This window comes from Bos mutus, chromosome 22, assembly GCF_027580195.1.
Source record: "Bos mutus isolate GX-2022 chromosome 22, NWIPB_WYAK_1.1, whole genome shotgun sequence".
Classification (NCBI taxonomy): domain Eukaryota; kingdom Metazoa; phylum Chordata; class Mammalia; order Artiodactyla; family Bovidae; genus Bos; species Bos mutus.
The window spans coordinates 30,705,438-30,729,407 of record NC_091638.1 but is presented as its reverse complement, the minus strand read 5'-3'; the positions used below and the strand labels follow the sequence as shown (position 1 = coordinate 30,729,407).

The window sequence follows — 23,970 nt, the reverse complement described above, 5'->3', positions numbered from 1 at the left end:
AGCGTCATCTATTATCCAGAGTGTGCATGTAGATTATAAATAAGAAATAAAAGTGACTTTCAGTACACTGCTTTTGCATTAGCAAGACGCCTTCTCTCTTACCTCTTCCTGTCCTTCATACCCTACAACCAAAAATCTATTAGGCCTCTTCCTGTCCTTCATACCCTACAACCAACAATCTATTAGGGATCTGAATTTCGGGGCTTCTTTCAGAGGGAGACGGAGACTGGAAAATCTGTCTGCTGAGATGTGAAAAGTTGGACTGACTGCACAAGGCTGGGGTCTGGGCCTGGGCTCTGAAGCCAGCCTCTCTCCTGCCTTAACCCTTATCTTACAGATGCCCTTCAGGATACATGTCTGGTGATGGGACTGACTCTTCATTTACATTTTTCTGTTGACAAACAGAGTCCATGAATATTAATTATTCTGAAGTTTATTTGCAGAAAAGGCAGTTTCTAATCCTTATCAATTATTTATTGAAAATCTCCTCCACCTAATAATCTCATTAACATTATTATACTAAGGCCAACAGCAAATATTCCTTTGATAAGTAACAACCCAATCCGTTATCCTTCCTGCCAAATCTCATGCAGCCTCCTCCTTTGCTTCATCATGATAACCTGGCTTTTGTTTCCAGGAAGCTCTAGATGAGTCCTTCCTTTTTTTTTTAATAAAAGAAAACTCATACAGTGGTTTTTTTGTTAAACCTGAAAGTCTCTGATATGCTACACTAAAGGAACGAGAAAGAGAGAATAAAAATTAAAACCTTGGAAAAATGTTTGGATGCCTGCTTTCTTTTCCCAATTGGCTATATGCTGCATTATTCAATGGAAAATACCCAGGGATAGAAATCCCAAGGCATGAAAACCACACGGTCATGGCACATGAGTGACCCGAGGGGAATGTATCACATGTTAAAAACATGTGAGGGACCTCCCTGGCGGTCCGGTGGTCAGGGGTTCAATGCAGGGGCTGAGGGTTCGATCCCTGGTTGGGGAGCTAAGATCCCGCAGGCCTCACAGCCAAAACATCAGAACATAAAACAGCAGAAACAACACTGTAACAAATTCAATAAGAAAATGGTCCACACGAAAAAAAAAAAAAGCTTACAAAAAAATAAAAACATGCAAAAGCCTGAAAAGAGTAGAATGCAAATGAAAACCGCATTTTAACAACGAAGAACCTTGTATTTATATAGTTTCATCACTTTCCAAGCATTTTGACCTAATGATACTTCATTTACTTCCCCTAAAGCCCCTCTGAGGTGTGCAGGACAGTTATTATTAACTTTATCTTTTAGACGAAGAAACTAAGATGAAGCGACTGTTTAAGGTCTCCCAGCTACAATTTAGTCAGGACTGACTAAATTCTAGGAGTTTGAATCCTAATTCATTGATTGGATCTGTCTTCAAAATGAGGACTGCCTCTAACTTCCTTCTTCCTTTTTGACTCACTGTTGGCATTTTAAAGGACACTTTTGCTTGGATATTCATGTTTTAAAGGTCTGGAGTGCCCACTGATGATTTGTTCAATACTAAAATTTCTAAAAATCAACCAAGAAGCAATATCTAAAATGGAGCATGATTTCTAATTTAATCAGACACAAATGAGAAAATAAACAGCATGTGATTTCAGAAGCAAAAGGAACCTTTGAAAGGAAGTGGTTTCCCAAGGCTCAAAGAGTTAGTGGCTTACTATAAATCAGAGTGACTTACAGCAGCAAAACTCAAACCTAGTCTGGCTGATACTCCCATCACTATTCTGGGACCATATTTGCAGAAAGAGCCCTTACATTTTCCAAACTTGAAAAGTCATTTTTTTTTCCTTTTGATTCAGGGTCACTTTTTTTTTTTTCCTCTCTCACAGAAGGAGTTTCTCATCTATTGCCTAAGAACATGAGTCAAATATGCTAAATATGCCCCAGAAGTCGACATGGGGGATTGATAGCAACAATCAGCCAGAAAGGCATGTCAGCTTCACTCCCTTAACCCCAAAGTCTCCATCCTCATTTCTCTTCACCTCCAACCATCAGACCAATCTGACCCCATTTGCAAAGTTTCTAGAATGAAAAGCATCTTCAAAGGAAAAAAAAAGTTTGTTTTTTGTTTGTTTCCCTTTTGCCCAGCAGAAAAGTACTGCAAGCATCAAAGAGAAAAAATGATCCATTGATGCAGCACATTGTTATCCTATTAGTAAAACCATACATTGCACACATCAGACAAGGACCAAGGTTGATTCACAGTTAAGATGTTACATATTCCAAGTACAAAACCAATAAAAGGCCACAGGAGAGTGGGGAGGCAGATGATGGTAGACCAGTTTATGAAGACTATGAATGTCTACTACGGAATTACAGAGGTTACCTCTCGCCAGTCTGACAACTGCAAGACGAGGGGAGGAGGGCTGAAGTCATCTTACAAGGGGTTGCTGGTGTATTCTGGGAAGTCTTTGCTTATTTCCCAATAGCATTCAGGAAAATGTGGGCTTGCAGGATAACCACAGTGAATGAAGCTTTAAGGAATGGGAATTGGGAAACAAACTGTGGCGGGAAGGATAGAGCTGGGAAGTTTTGTTTTCATTTTTAACGATGAAAGTGAAAAAAAATAAAAAGTCACCAGTCTTAAGGTCTGGTATGACTAGCAGAAGAACGTCACCAGAAACAACTTCCTTGGGCCACTATCTCTGCATCCTCTAGGGCAGGTGTCAGCAAATTACTGCCCTGGGGCCCAAATCCAGCCCACTAACTATTTCTGTAAATAAAGTTTTATTGAAATATGGTGATGTCCATTTATGTACCATGGGAGCTTTGGAACAGAATATTTGCAACAGGACAGAAGAGTTCACAGAGCCAAAAAGGGTTACAATTGAAAGTAAATGTAAAAGTTTGTTAAGCCCTATTCTAGAAAGATTACAGTGAAGAAAAATATCCACTTCCCAATAACTGATAACAAAAACTTCTAAACAGATGTACATGAGCACACACACAGTCACACAGTTATACCCTATATGTATCAAACTTAGTTCTTAATGGTGCTGGTAACCTCAGGAATGAACTTGTGATTTTATCCATGCTGACAGATTGTAGAAGGGCCCACATCCTATCCCAGAAGATTGTTTCTAAACACATCAGGGGCGTCCATGCAAACGTTAATCAGAGGACAAAGCCTTCACTTTGTCTGTGCTTAGCTTCTTTATCCATAAAATGTGAGGCTGGATCATCAAAGGAATTTAAAAAATTCTATAACTCTAACAGAGAAAGAAAAAGGAGAGAAGTAATCACACACATCTATATATTAGGGCTTGGGTTTGGAGAGGAGTAAAAGAACTGAGGATACAGGAGACGCCACACACAAGCCAAGTGGGAAAAGATAAATGTGTGAAAGCGACAAAATGAAGTCCTTCTATCAGCCGCACAGGAAGGACAGATTCTGAAAGAGCTCAGCACCTGTACCAAGGGGTAGAAGGAAAGACCTACTCAAACATAAGAAAGAATTGTGGGAGAGGGACTTCTCTGGGGGCCCAGTGGTTCAGACTCTGCGGTTCCATGCAGGGGCAAGGATTTGATTCCTGGTTGGAAAACTAAGATCCTGCGTGATACACAGCCTGGCCAAAAATAAATACATAAATAAAAAGAACTGTTAGGAGAGATCACGGTTCTATGAAAGCTTCTGGAGAAAAATAATGATCCTGCAAGGAGATTGGGTGGAATGGGACCTATTCTGAACTTTCAAAATAGCTTGAGAAGCCAACACGCGAGCCACCCCGAGACCTACACTTTTTCAGCTCTGGCTACTTGGAACTGAAAATAGCCTGGCTTTCTTCTCCAGCCCAACAAGTGTGTCCTCTTTTGTGACGACAACACAGACGTGGCCATGGTGACACCTTGGAGGAACTGAGGTTCCCTGGCTCTCAGACAGCGAAAGTGAGAGAAATTCTCAAATTCTGACTTCTTTTCAAAGAAATATGCTTTTCCAAGCCTGCTCCAGAGTTTGTGTGAAAAGCTGACCTGCTGTTTTGTTTCTCAAGGTGAGAGATAGAGATAAACTCCATTAGATCTGTTGCAGTCTAGTATTTGGGCCTCTGTGTTGATCCAGAATAGTGACCAACTACCATGGGAGCTGACTGAACGGATCAAGCAAAGATTGGGTGCCATCAGCTGACTTTGCGAAATAAGCCAGGAAAGTTAAGACTATTTCCCAAACAGGAAACAAACACATGCTCTGCTGCCAGGGAAATGTACATAGTTTGACTTGTAGGTTATGAATCTTTAAAACTTCCACCATAAGTCCCAGCACACATTCTTAGTGAGTATGATCTTTTATTTATTGCTCTAAGCCATTTTTCTTTGTTGACTGGAGTGATGTTGGATGCAGGCAAAACATGGGCCACAGAAACATTAACACAAAACACTGCTTGGGGAGTAAAGGACACTACCTCCACAGGGCTAGTTATTCTTAATTAAAAAAATATATATATATTCTTCCAGATAGTAAAATAACAAAAAATGACTGTGGCGACTTCAAAAGGACTAACTCATTTATCAGTGAAGCTGCTTGAGCAATTTTCAAAAGAAATACAAAGTACCAGATATATTTGTGTTGTCAATCCATTTTTGTTGGTTGGGGAAAGGGTTCGAGCCTGTTACGTAATACTGAGAAAACACAGAGGTACTTCCCCAGCCCTGTCAGTCGGTGACAATTGTCTGGGGCACCTGGAGAAGTTTGCAGTTTTAAGTTTTCTGGTTCCATGGACCCAAACAAAAGAACAAGAAAGAGAAACGTGTCCAAACCCAAATGGTTGCTTTCAAGTTGTCTATAAAATAGCTATTGCAACCACCACAGATTACAGCTTCTTATGTGCAGACTTATTAGTCCAGCCAGATTTCCCATTGTTTAAAAGTCAACACTCCCTTGCCCCTGAGTAGCTAAGGTGACAGCCATATGGCATCCGACAAGTTGCCATGTTGGAGCTATGTATTAGATCTTTCAGAACCATCATGCTTGAGCTTTATTGTCAGCAGCATGCTATAAACCTTACCACAAGTGCTGTTGAATTTCTGTCATTTCTGGAGGAAAACAAAGACCTTCCAATAGAAGTGTCTGGGGAAGAGAAGGAATCAAGCTCATTTTTCCTTGGGTGTTCGTTAGAAGGATGCAGGCAGGACTTCTCTGGTGGTCCAACGAGTAAGACTCCACGCTCCCAATGCAGGGGGCTGGGGTTCAATCCCTAGTTGGGGAACTAGATCCCACATACTGCAAGTAAAGATCCTGTATGCCACAACTAAGATCCAATACAGCCAAATAAATAAATAAATATTAAGAGGAGGAGGAGGATGCAGGCAATAAGTGTGAAGCAGGACTTGGCCTTAAAAATGGAAAGAAACAAATCCAAGTTACAAGGCACAGGTGCTTAAAAGTGGGCATGTTCACGAAAAATAAGGACTCAACCTAAAGATAAAAGGGGGAGGGAATACCTGGGATTTTCTTACTTGACTGAGCAAAAATAAGATGGGAAGAAGTGAAAGAGTTCTGAATGAGATAGCCTTTTAGGGTACTCACAATGGGGAAGGTGGCCAAGGACAGTGGGAGCAGCCTCGTCTGCTGGCCACCACAGTAAACACAACCAGAGGGGACCACACGCTGGACTGAAGGGATCAGGCTGTGGACGTGGGCACACATGGGTTACAAGCTGGGCCTGTCCCGGTATAAGACGCATGAACTTGCACAGCCAATTGTTTCTTTCTAGGACAAACAGGAATTTTAAGATTACTTAGCTCACAGGGTGCTTGTGAGTACAAACGGTACTAAAATACAAGGGAGTACCGCTCTAGGCAGGAAGAAAGGTGCTTTCAATAAATTTACTATCAATACTACTACTACTTTTAATACCATTACTATCTTTGATATTAGTCATTTCAAGCCTCAAAAAATCTGTGACAAGAAGGATGTTCAAGATATTTGGATCAAGTGAGGAAACACACTCATTTCCTGAAAATGGGTCGCTTATCAACCATCATCCAGTGTTGAGTGCTTGCTCCTCACTTAGCCAGTTCACTCCTGGGCACACCTGCAGAAAACCGTAATTCAGAAAGACACGTGCACCTCAACGTCCACTGCAGCACGATCTGCAGCAGTCAGGGCGTGGCAGCAGCCGAAATGTCCATCAACAGAGGAATGCATAAAGAGGGTGTGGTACATATATACAACGGAATATTATTCAGCCACAAAGTGGAACAAAATTGTGCCATTTGCAGATGTAGGTGGACACAGAGACAGTCATACAGAGTGAGGTTAGTCAGAAAGAGAAAAAAAAAACCTTGTATAATATTGTTTCTGTGTGGAATCCAGAAAAAATGGTACAGATGAATCTATGTACAAAAGGGACAGAGACACAGATGTAGAGAACAAACTTATGGATAACACACGGGAAGGGAGGTGGGATGAATTGGGAGACTAGGATTGATGTGTGCGTGTGTGGGGGTGTGGGTGTGTTCACACGCGTACTCAGTGGAATCTGACTCTTGGCAACTCCATGGATTATAGCCCACCAGGCTCCTCTATCCATGGAGTTTTCCAGGCAAGAATACTGCAGTGGGTTGCCATTTCCTCCTTCAGTGGATCTTGTAGAACCAGATTATCAAACTCATGTCTCCTGCATTGCAGGCAGACTCTTTATCACTGAGCCATTAATGAGAACCTACTGGGTAGCACAGGGAACTCTGTTCAATGCTCCGTGATGACCTAAATGGGAAGGAAATACAAAAAAGAGAGAAAATGTGTACACATATAGCAAAATGATTCATTTTGCTGTACAGCAGAAACTAACGGCAGTGTAAAGCAACTGTTGTCCAACAGAAATTAATCAAACAAACAAACAACAAAAACCAAGCAAAAACTGTAACAAATGTGCCTAAATATGGAATTACTTGGTGAATCTGGGAGAAGGTGGGGAGGGGAAAATCAGGAAAAAAGGTAGTATTAATTGGCCCTTAAACTATGAAATTTGAAACTAAGAACACAGGTTTTCCCTTACAGCTATAAATACATTTAAAATTAACATGAACAAGTGAATTACCGTATAAGAGAATTAATCCTAACCTTTCCCCAGTAAGAACTGATGCCTTTGAATTGTGGTGCTGGAAAAGACTTTTAAGACTCCTTTGGACAGAAAAGAGATCAAATTAGTCAATCCTGAAGGAGATCAACCCTGAATATTCATTGAAAGGACTGAAGCTGAAGCTCCAATACTTTGGCCACCTGATGTGATGAGCCGATTCATTGGAAAAGACCCTGATGTTGGTAAACACTAAGGGCAGGAGGAGAAGGGGACAACAGAGGATGAGATGGTTGGATGGTATCATCGACTCAACGGACATGAATCTGAGCAAACTCTGGGAGATAGTGAAGGACAGGGAAGCCTGGCACGCTGCAGGACATGACTTAGCGACTGAACCAAGAACAAACAATTCCCTTGGTAAACACTTTTACTGAAATGTTTTCCGTAAAAAACAGCTATTTTTTTTTTTTTATCTATAAAGTTAAATGGTGGGAATGGGAAAGAAATATGTAAAAATGTGAAGCCATGATATTAAAATTGAAAAGCTATAGAATATCTACAAAAATGTCAACAGTTGCTGTCTCTGTAAAATGAGATTTTACTAGGTACGCTTTTTCTTTTTCTGCTTTCTTAGTTACATCTTCTAATACTTTTTATCCAATGGACACATAATTAATTGATCAGTAGAAAATGCCAAATAATTTTCTATTCAGTTTTCAGTTGAAAATATGTGAATGACACCCACGCCTCACTCAGGGCTGGCACTGAGGATCTCGCTCTTGGCTTTGGCACATGGGGGTATTCTGCAGGAACTGGTGGATTTAAGTGCCTGTCTACGCATCTCTTCTAGCATATTCTATGGCCATCCTCTAACTGTGTCACAATCTCTGCCATTAATTTATAGTACTTTCACAAAATGCACCTATGGCTAGAGGACCTTCTAAGACTTTAGTTTGAAAAAAAATATTTAAATCACCATTTTTTCCCCTCTGTTCTTAATTCTTCAGAAATTTCCCCAGTCTTTCACAAATCAAGTCAGGTCACAAGAATCAAATATTATCTCAGATTAAAACCTAAACAGGGTACTTGCCAAACAACAGCCTAGGGAAGTTATTGGTTATGTGTAGTATGCAATTATTAGCTATCCTGGTTCTAGGTACTAATCCCATGAAAATTATAGAGGAAGGGCAGCAAGGAGCACTGAGACATAAAAAAATCACTGCCATGTGTAAAAACTCAGATGTTAAAAAACAAAATGCAGGCACAAGAATTTAGCCAGAAAAAAAAAAAAATAGACATGCCAATAAAAAAGCTGCTTCTTAAAATTTGGCTGGCAGCGTCCTTCCCCTCCCCAATGGATACTCTCAGTAAAGAAAACATGGTCGATTTTTTCTCCCTTGACTGTATTTGATTTCCAATTAAAATTAAATATAAACTGAAACGCCACCTGGATTTTAGCAAAATCCAATCCCTGCCTTCCCCCTCCTCCTCTTTCTTAAAAGAAGAACCTGGGCTTACATATACAAACATTTTGCTAAATGACCCGTGGCAAATTGCGTAATGCCAGTAAAAGTTGTGTTTTTTAAGTTATGAGCCCCAAAGATTTTATCTGAAATAAAACCCTGATTCAATTCAGATTCTGGAGACAAACTGTGTCCTTAACTCTGCCTCTAAATTTAAAACATTTGTGTGTGGGGCCCCTTCAGTAATGTTGCTAGTAGGTATGGAGGAGAAATTCTGTATTTATTAGGATATGTGTTTTCTTTTCTAAAATGGTAAATTAGGGCACTAATTGCCTACAAGAACGGATTCTCTGCAGTCTTGATGTAGTGGCCAGTTTCTAAATGAAGAGCCTGGTTGTTAAACAGGCCTGTGTGCTTATTTCAGTTAATCATCTCAATGAAGGAAGACACAGGAATTCCTATATTCATGGAGAAGGGTTCCCTTGGAGGTATCCAACTTTAATATCTACAATGTCCTACAGATATTGGCTTTTAACATGAAGTGGCTGGAGGTCACAAAAGAATGGAACAGTGTAGAGAAACCACTTGGAAGCCCCAACTTCTACCTCCAGGTTCTTAAGACGACAGTCAAGCCTTTGTCATATCCTCAAAAGGCAATGAACAAGGACACTTATGGTGTCATGAGCACATTTTAAAGGTTCCAAATGTGTCAAGGTCTTTATGTATATTATTATTCAGTATATTCATCACATGAACCCTTTCCACAAGTTGTTTTTATTGCTCCATTTTACAGATGAGAAAAGTGAGACTCAGGAAGACTGGCATAACTTGCTCAACTTCTGCATTCAGTAAATGCTAGAGTTGGGTTTTAAACCTTTGTCAGTACAACTCCAAAATGTCTTAAACTAAACATTCTTCTATTTCTAGCTCTCTAGGGCAGTGAAATAAACCTAGTGGAAACAACATGCATTGGGCAAGCAACTAGGTATATTTGTATATGATTACCACGACAATGCATGACAAAGTCCAAACAAACAAGGAAGGAACTTTCAATGTGGGAGTGGTGGAGAAATCTAACTGCATTTTTTTCATCTATATTCTTTTCAGTGACCATAGATTGACATCGGTCACACACTGATGATGCTATATAAGGATGGCTAGTGGTTGATGGTGGAAGCACCTAGAAGCTGGTGGAGAGACAGCACTAAGGGAAAAAACATGTGGTACTGCAAACACAAACATGTCATGGGAGACCAATCTTACAATTATGAAAATTTATCCCTTGAAATCTGTGCAAAAATTTTTAAAAGATAAATATGGGTAAGATATATACTTATATATTTTATTGATATTATTTTATAAATTTATATTAAATTTGTATCATATTTATATAAGATACAATATAAGTATTTTATGTAAAATGCATATAAATCTTGCTCAAGGGACAGGTATTCTCTGCCATTTCTATCCACTCTTAAAAGTTTTCAAACAGTGTGAATGTGCATGATATAATAACTTTTTAATTATAAAGGCAAGAAATATCACTATAGATATTTTAGAATATACAGAAAAGTGAAAAGCATACAAAATAAAATGCAATCCCATAAACATACAAAAACTATTGATAATCTTTTTGACAGGCTTTTTCAAGCTTTCCCCCACCACCAATTATTATAATTCTTAAAGTTAAGTTTCCATAATTGATAAAGTTATATTTCTAAGGGAGTATGAGTCTTAATGGGTACCTAATATTGCTTCAAACTTAACCTTTCTTCTAATGTCAGTGATTCAGCATATTTTTTTATTTTTCATATCATAAATACTACCATAATGAACATCTTCAGGTAAAAATCTTTGTGTATGCCTCACATTATTTCTGTTGGTTAAATTCCTAACAATGATGATGATAAAGATACGAATAACAGCAGCTAACCATTATAGACTCATGTACTCAGACTATTAAATGCTGATATTATCCCCATTTGATGGATGTGTGAAGTTAGGCATAGAGAAATCAACTGACTTGCACAATAACCAAACTAGTGTCAGAGTAATGATCTGGACAAAACAAGACTGGCTCCACCATTTACGCTTCTGATACTCTGCCTTTTTCATTGGTTATCAAGTGTGCTCTAGTCAGCAGTAGACAATGGGTTAGAAGCATCAGAAATGCAAATTTTGGGGCCCCAACCAAGATCTACAGAATAAAGTACTTGGGAGTGGGTCCTGCAGTCTGTTTTAAAAAGTCTTCCATATGACTTCCACACAAATAAAAGTTTGAGAACCACTGCTGAATGCTATATAATTGCTCAGTAAAAGTGTGACCCTGAATTCAACTGTGTGACTGTTCTAAACCTGTTACACAATGCCAAACCACCCCCAGAATGGACTGTTGCTGCTAAGTCACTTCAGTCGTGTCCGACTCTGTGTGACCCCATAGACGGCAGCCCACCAGGCTCCCCTGTCCCTGGGATTCTCCAGGCAAGACCAATGGAGTGGGTTGCCATTTCCTTCTCCAATGCATGAAAGTGAAAAGTGAAAGTGAAGTCGCTCAGTCGTGTCCGACCCTCAGCGACCCCATGGACTGCAGCCCACCAGGCTCCTCTGTCCAGGGGATTTTCCAGGCAGGAGTCCTACACAATGTTATATAAGTCACAGTGTGGATGCATCATTTCTTGTCATCTTTGCTGATTTGGTCAAAGACCTTCCAACGAGTATACAGTGTTGTGCAAGAGTATGTAAACCTGGTTAGTGCATTTGAATAAACATAAAATGACTCTCAGGACCTATGCAGAGGACTTTATATGACCTTACTTACCAGGGTTTTCTTCAGAGCTGGCATTTATAGTGCTACATTTAAGATATCCAAGAATTAATTCCAGGGACACACTGGTAAGCATTTAGAGCCAAAAGAGGAAACCTTTTCCAAATTAGAGATAGGTTACTAATGCACTTAACATTAATTAAACATAGAAGAATCTAGGAACATTTGTCAAAACACTGAACCAGCTAGCAAACCTAATTAACATGCAGTGTGGGCTGTACAGTGTTTTAATTTGGGGGTGGGGGGTTGGGGTGTGACACACATGAAACTGTAATTGCAAAATCATACACACACACGTGTATACGCACGCTTTGCAGAGTGAAAGGTGCTGGGATCTCATAAGACTTACAAAGGAGGGGTCTTAAAATGGTGCAAAACATAAGAATGGTGGAATTAAAGATATGACCCATGGCAGGGAAATCCACCTGCCTGGAAGACTAAAGAGATTTTCGCTAACTGGGAGATAAGTCATCTAATAACAAACTTAGAAACAAATAAAGTAAGACAAGAAATAAGTTTGAAAGGGAGAAAACGCGAGGCCAGTGCATTTTTCCAGAAAAGACCATCAGTTCATAAAAATAGCTGCATTGAGTAAAGATCTTCAAATCTGACAACTATTTTAAAATTAAGGTCCTATGGTTTCAGTCATTCCAGCTAAATGATGAATAGACGTGAATGAGCTAAAATTCAATATAAAAATATGTGAAATATGGATACCACCAACGAAATGACCAGTCTTGTCAGCCCTCATCTAATCTCTGGAAATCATACACTCAACTCAGGCAATGGTCTGTGTAAACAGATAGGCCCCGGACCATTTCCTGGAGACCAATCCACTCGGATGCTGGTATCCAGTATAGAAAGACCTCTGCTTATGATATGCCCCCAGGCCTTCCACAATAGAAAACCACTCTCGCTACTCCCCAAATTAAAAATGACAAAATAGCAAAGATACATCTCTTGGCAATTTAATATCTAAGTCATAATCCAAATCCACATAGCTCAGTATATACCCTCTATCTATTATCTCCTGATTGAAAGAGTTAAACTAAATCTGCTGGTGTGCACATACTGAGCTACTGTTTCCTCAGTTTCATCAGTCTTCAAAGATCCCACCAACACAGACACAAATAAACTCTTCCTCTCTGGGTTCTTGTTGTTGTTTAGTCGCTAAATTGTGTCTGACTCTTTTGCAACCCCATGACTCTTGCAACTGTAGCTTGTCAGGCTCCTCCATCCTTGAGGTTACTGAACATTTATTGATTAAATCACATATCTGTTGATTAGTCAGATGCATCTCTTCTACAGCTTCATGTGCTTTGAAGTTTTTATTGCTATTCAATTCACATGTTTACATCTTGTCCTAGGCCAATTAGATTATGAATTTTATGAATGCAGGGACACATTCAGGATATTTCTTTGCATCTTCTAGCCAACCGTGGGACTACAAATATATGCTACTTTCTTATATTAATTTTCTTTGGTAGGAGAACCATGACCAAAGAAATCCTCTCTTTGAGTGACTCGTTCAGAATCTCACGCTCCATCATTTCTTTAGTAGGCTCGCTGATTATTCTTCTAAGCAACAATTTTGTCAAAACCTTTCATTTGTAAGACATATTCAGTTAAATGATTAGAAAGCAACCCATATAGGTATGATGACAACTACATGTTAATCTTCCATTTCAGAAAAGGCAAAATAAGTCAAATTATGAGATAAATACATATATCAATAAATGTACACTTTAGGGGAAAAATGAGGGAATGATCTTTCAGTTTTGTTACATGATACTATAAAATAAGAATACGAAGTTTTAGAAGGCAAATCTTGCTACATCTGCCATTCGCTAATCCAGGGGGTCAACAAACTTTTTCTGGTAAGGACCAGATTATAAGTATTTTAGGCTTTATGAGCCATACATTCTCCATGCAACAACTCGCCCCTGCTGTGGTAGGGAGAAGGCAGCCACAAACAAGAGAAAAGAGGGAAATATGGGGCTTTCCTGGTGGCTCAGTGATAAAGAACCTGCCTGTCAAAGCAGGAGACATGGGTTCAAGCCAAGATTTGGGAAGATCCCACATGCCACAGAGCAAGTAAGCCCGTTCGCCACAACTCCTGAGCCTGTGCTTCAGAGCCCGGGAGCTCCAACTACTGAAGCCCGCAGGCCTTAGAGCCTGTGCCCCACAACAAGAGAAGCCGCTGCACTACAATAGGGAATAACCCCCACTCACACAACTAGAGGAAAGCCCATGTACCATCAAAGACCTAGCATAGCCAAAAATTAGAAAAAACATGTTTTTAAAGGGGGGTAGGGATGGCTGTGTTCCAATAAAAAAAATCTTTATTTCAAAGAGGAGGAAGCAGACCCAGATCTGTAGGATTTGGCCTTCTGCCTTAGCTCACCAATCCTCAGTATGGTCTGCCAGCTCAACACACTGCCTTTTACTTAGAATTTACCAATAAAGGTACTGACTGAAAGGCTGAGAAACAAGTTTAAAATAATTCCAGAATGCAATCCCGCAAATTGTAATTGTGAATCACTACATTATAGAATATCACCTTGACAATAATAATGGAGAATATCACATCCCCAGTTGATGCACACTGCTTCCCCTCTTATGATATGCTAATGGTACAGTATATCTATACATAAATGCACATAGCATATCCATGAAATACACTACACAAACTTGTGTAAGACAAGTGCAGATCTAATGGGATAAATCAGCAGGTTAGGATAAAAATGCATGTTGCCAAGGCATTTTCACTTAGAACCTTGGCAGGCTGGATTGCTATCGTGTGGAAATGGAAATATCACTATGAAGAGGGGAAAAAATGAGGCAAGGTAAGCAATACTATCACAGTATTATTTATCATACACATTAGGACCAAAAATAGTCAGGAAGGAATGAACATTATGTCATTCTCTCCCAGTCTTTAACCTTGAAAAGGGTGTTGAGTTCATAGAGAGCATAACAAGAGTCAATACAAGAGGCTATAAAAATGGAGCTGGTTCTTCCTGTGCTACCCTGAAAAATTAACACACTCATTACAACAATAAAAGGCTACTTTCACCCTGTTCTAGGAAGTTACGTTCTATTTTATTAAAATTTTCCAAAATTCTTTCTTCCTTTGACTCTAAGAGGCCTGGCTCTGCTGTTGAGAAGCAAAAGACATTTTACGCACAATTTTCCTCTACTAGAAAGAGGTATATTGTGCCCTTCAGTGAACATAAAATTGATATTATCATCTCTTAGTTTATATCTCACTACTTAACCTTCAGATTAAAAGTTATTGGATTTGAATGACTAAGAAGACATCATGTCACCTTCCCTTCAATGTGGAGAGAGGGGTGTTGGGGGCAAGAAAAGGTACAATGTTAAAAATACCAATTTAGATCAGCTCACATCTGCCTTTTTTTGACAAGTGACCGTGATACTGACAATTACATATGGTTGCCTGGATCAGAAAGTGTGTAATAAACAGTCTACTTTAGGAAACTTTACAGAAGACCAACCTGCATCAGGGAATTCATTTTATTTTGGGTAAAGAAGGTACAGTTTAAAAATAGGGATAAAAGAGTTAATTCAGAGAGAACCTTAGGGTTATCAACTTCACAAAATAAAAGATTTTAACCCCTCCAAAGCCAGTATTTGCATTGTCAGTTTATGCAGAAGATACTGGAAAATACTCTCTCAGGAAAGATTAAAGGGAAAGAGCTTCCTTCCCTCCATCCATCTCTATGCAGGGCTCAACTTCAACTCATAAACAAGGCTTGCTCCCCCTTAGCAGCTGAATCTATACCCCTAAATGGGTTTTCCAATAGCACCAGCTGTTTAATAATTACAGATTGTATTTTTCCAACAAAGGAAACACAACAGGCACCCCCTTCACCTTAAAACAAAAAAATTATTCATTCTAAGAAGCCTGTGTCAATATGAGACACTTTATCAAAGATCTAACTTGGTAGTTTTGTTCTCTAAGAGAGATAAGCGCCTTCCCTGATCAATAGGAACATAAGCAGTTTATCAGCACTTCCCATGTGACTTCTGGAAGATATACTCATTAGAAAATGGCATAGGCTAAAGGGAAAATATTTGATAATTTTAATCTGAATAAACATATACAATCAAATAGTGAGACTGAGTGACACAGGAGGGTGTCTTTTTTTAAAACAGCCTTTAAACAGAGATTTTTCCAAAATAAACTTACTCTTTATATACAAATTATGTTTGTGCTTTCTTTATCATATCATAATAATTGATTAATGACGGGCAGAAAGGAGCTTGCCTTCTCCTCTCGCTGCCCTTCTCTCTCTTCATTCCACGGTACACCATGGGTGCACCATGCTGCCCGTCAGATCGGAAATCCTGAGTCACCCCTCACAGACACGCTCACATCTCCTGTTTTCCAAAGGTGCTACTGATTTGCCAATTCACCCCTGAACTCCCTCTTGTGACCCAGGCCTTCCTTTCTCTTCCCATTTCATTCATTCACAGAGTCAGAGGACTGTTCGCCGCCCAGTACTGTGCTCTGTGCTGAGGAGCAGCAAGGGATGGGAAAGGCTCATCCTTGCCCTCATGCGGCTGACAGCTGACCAAGGGCTTCAAATGCAGGGAACAAGGCAGGGTCAGCCACATGGCAGCCTCGGGTTCAGCTAGGTGCTCTGTGACCTAAATGGATGGGATGGGTGCGGTGGGAGTGGGCGGAAGGCTCAAGAGGGAGGGGATACATGTATACATACGGCTGATTCACTTTGTTGTATAACAGAAAAAACACTGTAAAGCATTTATACTTCAATTTTTTAAAAAAAGCTACAAGAAAAAAAGGTTGGGATAAAAATCAAAAGAACAATGATACTTAGTGACATGGAAATTACATACAATTTGAATTCCAGGGTCTATAAATAAAGCTTTACTGCAACACACACACACACAAAACCAAAAAACCAAACCAAACCAAAAAAAACCATGGCGCCCTCAATGACGTGAGGCAAGGGTTAGTGTCCCGTTCCTAAATCCAGGGCCAACAGCAATGGCCTTGTCACTACTATTCACCTGTCCTGAGCCTCTTTCCTGCCACGCCAGGCCCAATGTTCTTTTTTACCGTCAGTCCACCTCCTCATGTACAGCCTTTCTTTCAGGTGGGAAACCTCCACTGGCTTAGAAACTCAACTTTCACACAAACTGAACTCAATTTACCTTCTAACCACCTTCACATCACTCTCAGACTTACTCATCAGGCTCCAACCAGATAAACTCCAAGTTACTCTCCCCTGCTTCCCCAGCACCTCACACATGTGTGGTCCTCACATTTCCTTACACATAGGCGTGGCATCATAACGGTTCAATGAAAACAGGAGAATAAATAACTCCAAGAAATTGAAAGCTAAGAAAGAAGGTTAGTAGTCCATTTAGTAGCGACCTGGACTAAAACTGAGTCCAGGCCAGTATGTGAAACTCTCTTCAGTAAATTTTCTTGTGAGAGAGGGGGAAAAAAAAAATCGTTTTATTTCCACAAACCAAATCAAACACAGTATTTAGTAAAGAGTCTCTGGAATGTTACGAGTAACACTTCATAATTACAATAGATTTGAGTTCAAAGACCAAGTGATGAAAAGAAACTTTCTAATACAGGGTTCAATTCCCTATATAAACTTCCTTTCTGCTGCTCCATCCACCACTCGCATTTATATTGCTCTTCTACTTTGTCATAAAAGCAGTCACCTTCTAACCCTTTTTATCAAGCAATCTATGCACTAGCTAAAAGTACACTAGACTCCATCAGGCGAGCTATAGGTTTACATTACACAAACATACCAATTCTGCCTGTTCAGCACTAGTTGTCAATAAAGGCAGGCACTTGCAAAACAGCAAAGTAGGTTACTTGCCTTCAGAGAACAGATAGGAGCCTGCCAGTTTTGCAAAACAAACTCTTTGCAATCACCAAAGCTAATCTGTCAACAAATTACCATTAAAGTCATTCCTCCTGATGTTCAAAAAGAGATTTCTGACTAGGCAAGAGATAGGGAGTATTTTTTTTTTTTATTAGCTCACAGGTCAAGACTGAAAATTACCTTCTCAAAGTAGCAATGCTTTTGCTTCAAGTCAAGAGCGTACACTTCACTCATAATGAGAAGCAGCATCTGGGTTGCTATTACCACGCTCTCTTATGTACGTGACGCTTTTTTTCCCCCCATTTCCTGGTCCATCTTAATTTTCAATGGAGAGATTAATGACACACAACTGCTGTTCAGAAATTAGAACGTGAAAGAATTTCACACGAGGTTCAAAGTCTGCATTACATAAATCTTTGACAACAATATTTAGATGGAAGGCAGGTCTAAACAACAGAGGAGAGAACTAAATTTAGCATTCAGGGTGAAAGATGCCTTTTCCAGAAATAGCCACAAAAGGAGTTAAGAAAAAGTATAAGTTTGCTATTTTGTGCCTGCCTTTTCTTTATTTGTCAGAATTATCTAAATTCCTGTCTCAGTTTCATTTTAATCTGTTTGGTTTTTGCTAACATTTTGGTGGCACTGATTCCTATAAAATGTATTTGACCATCAATCGGTTCTATAGTATTTGAACTCTACCTTGTGTCTTCAAAGAGTCTATCTGAACAGAGCAATTCCTTAGAAATTTCTTAATTTTATAATTTAAAATTATAGCTTGGGTCTTCACCCATTAGTGAAGGAAGGTGCTGGCTCTTATCATAGTCCCCAGGCCCATGAGGGCATTTAATAAAAGAGTAATCTCAAGACTTCCCTGGTGGCCCAGTGGTTAAGACTTTACCTTCCAATGCAAGGGGTGCAGGTCTGATCCCTGGTCAGGAAGTTATGATCCCACATGCCTCACAGCCAAAAAGAAAAAGAAAAACATAAAACAGAAGCAATATCTTAACAAATTCAATAAAGACTTTAAAAATGGGCATCAAAAAATCTTCAAAAAATATGAATAATCTCTTCTGTACTTTATTCTGAAAGTATAGAAAGGACACAGAAAGTCCTTTTAGGACACAGATATGCTGAACGTATTTACCCTTCCGGTGGCATCCAAAGACCCTCTCTTTTCAGACACAGTCCCTGCCTGCCATGGGAAAGCCCACTTGAGAGGATTCCGTAGAAAGTTCATAAGAAATCATTTTCAAAGGAAAAAACAGAATGACAAAGCCGAACTGGCTACTGATAGTTCATCTTTTGCATCTATAGATCTATACCTAATCACCCAGGCTTCTCTCTGTAGAAGGGGAAACAAGGCCAAAGATGACCAGTGGCATTTAACACAGCCCTCCAGAGGAAGATGGGGAAGAACAAGAAACTAAGGGAGGCTCCCTGTAATAGGTGCTTACTGCCCATCCAAACACTGACAGCTACTTCTTCCAGGCATTGTTTACCACAGAGGCAGTTACAATTCGAAACACTGGTAGGACATTCTTCCAGTTCTGTTTAATACCCACCCACTAGTAACTTCAGTAACAAACACTAGAGGAAGGGATTCATTCTTCGATCCTGACAAGAAAGAGAATTTCTGAGTGTCTCTGGTCCTCTGTAATGACTAATTTTACTTCCTTCAAAGGCTCATTGGCAAAATTCAACCCAATGGATCCTCCTCTTTCTCTTCCATGATCTTGCAGAAGCTCCTTGTCCTTTCTACCTTTTTACCTCCTTAATAGTCACCGAATGTTTCTCTTTTTCTTTTACATTATTAATGTGAAACATGTACCTTAAACCGAATGTCAAAGAAGCTATATGAAGTTAATACATCACTTAGCCACAACTCTCCAAATAATATAGTTTTGAATTCCACATATAGTTTATCTTATTTAAATGTCCTTCTCACAGACTACTTCTAAACTGCCCTTCTCATATAAAACGATAACCACACCTAAAAACTCTAGCAACCAAAGCTCTCCCTACATTGATTTGCAGACAATAAAAGTGCCAGGTGGTATCCCCCCCAAAAAAGAAAAAAAACCCATCATTAAATGGAATGTTGTTAAGAAATCACTGTTTTATTTAACAGCTATTCATTTTTATTGAATAAACATTTTCTAGTATGCATTCTGTTAATTGACCTGACAGCATATGCTGTATATGGAGAAACTTCTAAACATTATGCTCTATGTAATATGCTTATCTGAAAAAGCTCTCATTTGCAGCAATATGGAAATAAAATTCTGCTTTCTAAAATTCAAGACTTTTAAAATGCATTAATCCACACAGTTTGTGAAATTGCTCTGGACATTTTAAAATCCTTCCTTTAAGGGGAAAAAAAAAAAAAAAACTTTAGTAACTGGTAATAGTATTTGTTGCTGAGTTTCATAATGGAGTAGTCAGTATCCAGTAGAGAACTTTTACAGACCTGGAAATGGGGCAGGCATAATAGGAAATAAAAAGCAGTGATGGGATTGGGTAAAGAATTATTCAAGAGCTAAAAGAAAATGTTCAGAAACTCTATCAAATTATATTATTAGAAAACTATTGTTATAATAGTTTCGTGGTCCAGATATAAGTACAGTTGAAGCATTACAGAATAATACATTTAGTTTTAAGGAAGGGAGCCAGTTTGTGAGTGTGTGGGTGGGCTTCTCCAGCTGATGGTAGCCCCTCTCTTTGGCTGATGGCTTCTGAGTGATGATGGCAATGTCCAGACCAGAATCACCAACTCCACTTCCTAGAGGGCACAAGTCAGCCAAGGTCCTGGGTGGGCACTCAGGCCGACTGCAGGGCTACGGGCTCCTTGACTTAGTAACAATTCATCTCCCAACAACGGTTACCCGTGTAGGAATACTGCCCATGGTTACCAGATCGGATTTTTCAAGAGAAAATGGAAAAGCCAGATTTCCCCCATTTCTCTAGGCTGTCAACAACATAATTAAAAAACAGCAACAGCAATTCTGTCTGGACCCAATTTAGCCAATCTACAGACCAAACCCAGAACAGAAGCCACTCACTCCACAGCGAATCTTCGTGAAGGCTCTCCATTCTGAAAGGGCACTTGTTCTCATTCGTAATTATCTTTGGTAACATGGATCAAAGGTGGAAAGGCTTGCATTTATTTATTTTAAATCTTGGCAGTAGGTAAAAATTCTCCCTATACTGTCAATGATTGCACTGGAGCAACTGGAAAATCCTAGAACATTCAGTTTCATACACAGCATAATTAACTCATTTTTATACCAAGCCTTTTAAGCCAGATCTTTTTGTTCCATGGACTTCTAACATATTTTACAGTTCTAATTCTCTTCCAGTGTCCTACATTAATCAAAGCTGTAACCCCTGTTGTCTTTGTACTACAGAATCAGAATGTGCCCCTGGCGAGGAATGGGGGAAAAGTCAACAGGAATTAAATTTCAGTGCAACTGTTTACTCAACTGTGGCCTGCAGTTATTGAAATTTTATCCGTGGTTTTGTGTGACTACCGCAGTAATGAATTCAGCATGGCTGTGATTTTCTCACTGCTGGTATTCTCACTTCAAGTAAAAACCTGTAGAATAAGAATGACGAAAACAACCCATGTCCATCATGTTGACATTCAGATAACTACAAACTGTTTAACTGTTACAGTTTCAGTCTGAGAGAAAACTGATAATACGACTTCCATAAAACTTTCTGAATCCTGTCTTTTTTTCTTATTTCATCTACAGATTTTCTTTCCCCCTAACAACCTGTTAAGCGCCTCATCGTACACTTAAGGAAGTCACACAGCTGTCAGTTGTTTTATTTTAAAAGACTCAAAAGGCCTGCCAACCACAATATATGGAGTTTCAGGCACAATGATAGACCCAACTGCTTTCTTCCTTCCCAAAACATATCAGAGGCAATTAGAAATAAAATTGTTATAAAAATATTAAAAGCACTTTGAAGTACAATCAAAAGGTAATGACCTGTATACCAATTACCCAAACAACATATTCTCTAAAAAGTGGTCAGAACCAAGATAAAAGAGGGGAGACATGAATAACTAATTTTGCGGCTGATGGTTTTCAAGGAAGATGCTGTTAAAATGTACATATACATGAGCAAAATAATTCAGAAAGAGAAAAACAAATATTGCATATTAATGTATATATATGGTATCTAGAAAAATGGTGCTGATGAACCTATTTGCAGAGCAAACAGATGCAGATGTAAAGAATGGACTCGTGGAGACAGTGGGAGAGAGACAGGGTGGGACGAACAGAGAAAGTAGGATTGACCTATATGCACTATCATGTGTAAAACAGAAGCTAGTGGGAAGCTGCTGTGAACACAGGAAGCCCAGCCTGGTGCTCTGCGATGACCCAGAGGGGTGGGATGAGGAAGAGGTATGCTTAGAGTTATGACTGCATCACGCTGTGGTACGGCAGAATCTAATACAACGTTATAAAGCAATTATCTTCCAATTAAAAAATAAACTAATTCTTAAAAAAATGAATGTATATTACCTTCTTCGTGAGGTCAACTTGTGGTTGCTGTTTGTGGGGTAGGGAGGGAGGGGTGTGTCTGTGTGTGTCTGTGGCATAAAAGTAATGTTTTTGGCTGGCTTATGACTTTGAGATAGTGGATGATTTTCAGTTCTTTAAATAAAAATCAGAAGATGTTAATTTCCCATTTATCCAATTGACATGTTCTAAATACTAATTACTCTGTGTTCATACCACCTCAGGCCATGGGGTCACAAAGAGTCGGACACAACTGAAGTGACTCAGCATGTACTCGCGTATACCACATCAGTCAATAGCCCCACTTCAGCTGCTCCATAAAGAAAGTTGATCTTGGCCTCTGTTTGGTACGGGCACAGAAAATGGCAAACCAAATTACCAACTTATTTCCAATATATCCACAAATATCTGAGAATATCACACGAACAAACGCACACACAAATACGTGGATCCCTTTCTACCACTGATAGGTCCTGTCACCAGTGTCACTGGTTAGGATTTGGCCATTTGCACTACTGCAAACACCCCAAGTTTACACACACAAATCCCAGCTGATGTGATGCCCAGGGAGCAGGCACTATCGAATCTGAGCTGCCACTAAAAGAGAGATCAAATCACTTCAAGTCTCTTCCTCTCTTTTCTATTTTTCCCCCACAGATTCCACTGTCTCAAGCTGGTTCCAACGGTTTCTGACAGACTAACAAGCTAATGATTCCTTATTGGTAAAAATTCTTAGAAAGGAGAAAATAATACATGTTTTAGAGACCGCCAAATGCCATATCCCTAAAACAGGAAGGGACTGCCTTAGTTTCTCTGCTATAGATTCTAAGAAAATGGTTTGAGAAAAGGTTTGCATTTTTCCTTCTTTCCCCCAACCCCCAACAATGTGTTTCATTCAGAAAGGGCCAAAGATTTACCACTCTTTTTAAACCGTTTTTCCAAATTACTTTGTATTTAATAAATGAATCAAACACTAAAATGCAACAAAAATCATTCATGATCATTAACAAAAATGTACACTATTTCCTAATTCCAAAAGAGGCTGTGAAAACAATGCTTATCTTCAAGCAAATGCTATTTACTTACTTGAATTTGCATCAACACTTTGGCCAACCAGCAACATTCACCTTGTCACACCCTTTGCCATTTGTAAATATTTTACCAGTCAATCACAGTTACCCATATAAATGCCTACAAAGGATATAACAAGAATGAGTATGTCCCAACTTGTGATCATTTGGGGTAGCCACCAAAAAGAGATACTTTAAAACAGTAATAAGATTTAGTCACATACCAACTGCTGTATGGATATAAGAAACATTTCTAAGTCGCCTATCTCCCTAAACTCTGAGCAACAGCAAGCAATTTCTTACACCAATGACTGCATTATTGATGTCTTGTTATCTACCCAATTTTGCTTGGGTATTTCTCCTTATTCCTACTCTCCTGTTTCACCTACTTTTCTTGCTTATAACCCTTGTTTCTCCTGTATCCTTGCCCCTTATTTGTTTCCTTCTTCCTAAGGTTTAATAAGTCTTTTTATCATTGTTTTTTTTTTTTTTTTTAAACTCAAGCATTAGGAACCATTTCTCCAAAGATTCCTTTTATTCCAAGTAGTTAAACTTTAGGCTGGCATATTAGGGGCTCCAAGGAAGTGGCCAGAGGTCCACCCGATCTCACTTTCAACAACCATTTCCCAAGACAGACGGGCTTCCCAAGACTGAAATGACAAAAGCTTGAGAATTCGTTTCTTAAAGCCAATGGCTGGGGCCCCGGCTTAAAAGATGCTGCGTACAGTCAGATAGCCGGCTGAGTATCAGACGGTCACGGTGGTCAAGTGTGCGATGAAACGGTAGCATCTGCACCCACCCCCCTCCACAGCCCGACTCCAGCGCACGGTACCTGCTGCTGCTGCTGCACGTGGGCCAGATCGGCCGTGCCCACGTCCACGGCCGGCGTCTCCCCGTTGGACCGCCCTTCCCGAAGACTGCCGCACTCTAGTAGGTGGTTGCCGCCGCTAGACCCATTCTGGATGGCTGAACCGTTACTTTTTGTCTCAGTCCCAGATTCTTGCATCATGACTCAAAAACCTGATTTGCAGGAGGGAGCCAGGGAGAAAGAAAAAAGCAGCTGTTAGCACAGTTGTTGTACATAAAGAGAAGGGCCCTGCCTTCAATGTTGCCAAACTCTGTAAACAGTTG

At 39.6% G+C, this 23,970-nt stretch overlaps 1 protein-coding gene across 11 annotated transcripts in view; it reads right to left on the bottom strand.

The window, feature by feature from the left end:
• Nucleotides 1-23,970, bottom strand: part of FOXP1 (forkhead box P1) — a 625,652-nt gene that overhangs the window by 214,309 nt on the left and 387,373 nt on the right. For all 11 annotated transcript variants that reach the window (XM_070359720.1, XM_070359713.1, XM_070359711.1 and 8 more), the window contains one exon: nt 23,672-23,859. In XM_070359720.1, coding sequence (XP_070215821.1) covers nt 23,672-23,848 — 177 coding nt within the window. In that variant the 5' untranslated portion in view covers nt 23,849-23,859. The remainder of the gene's footprint in view (nt 1-23,671; nt 23,860-23,970) is intronic.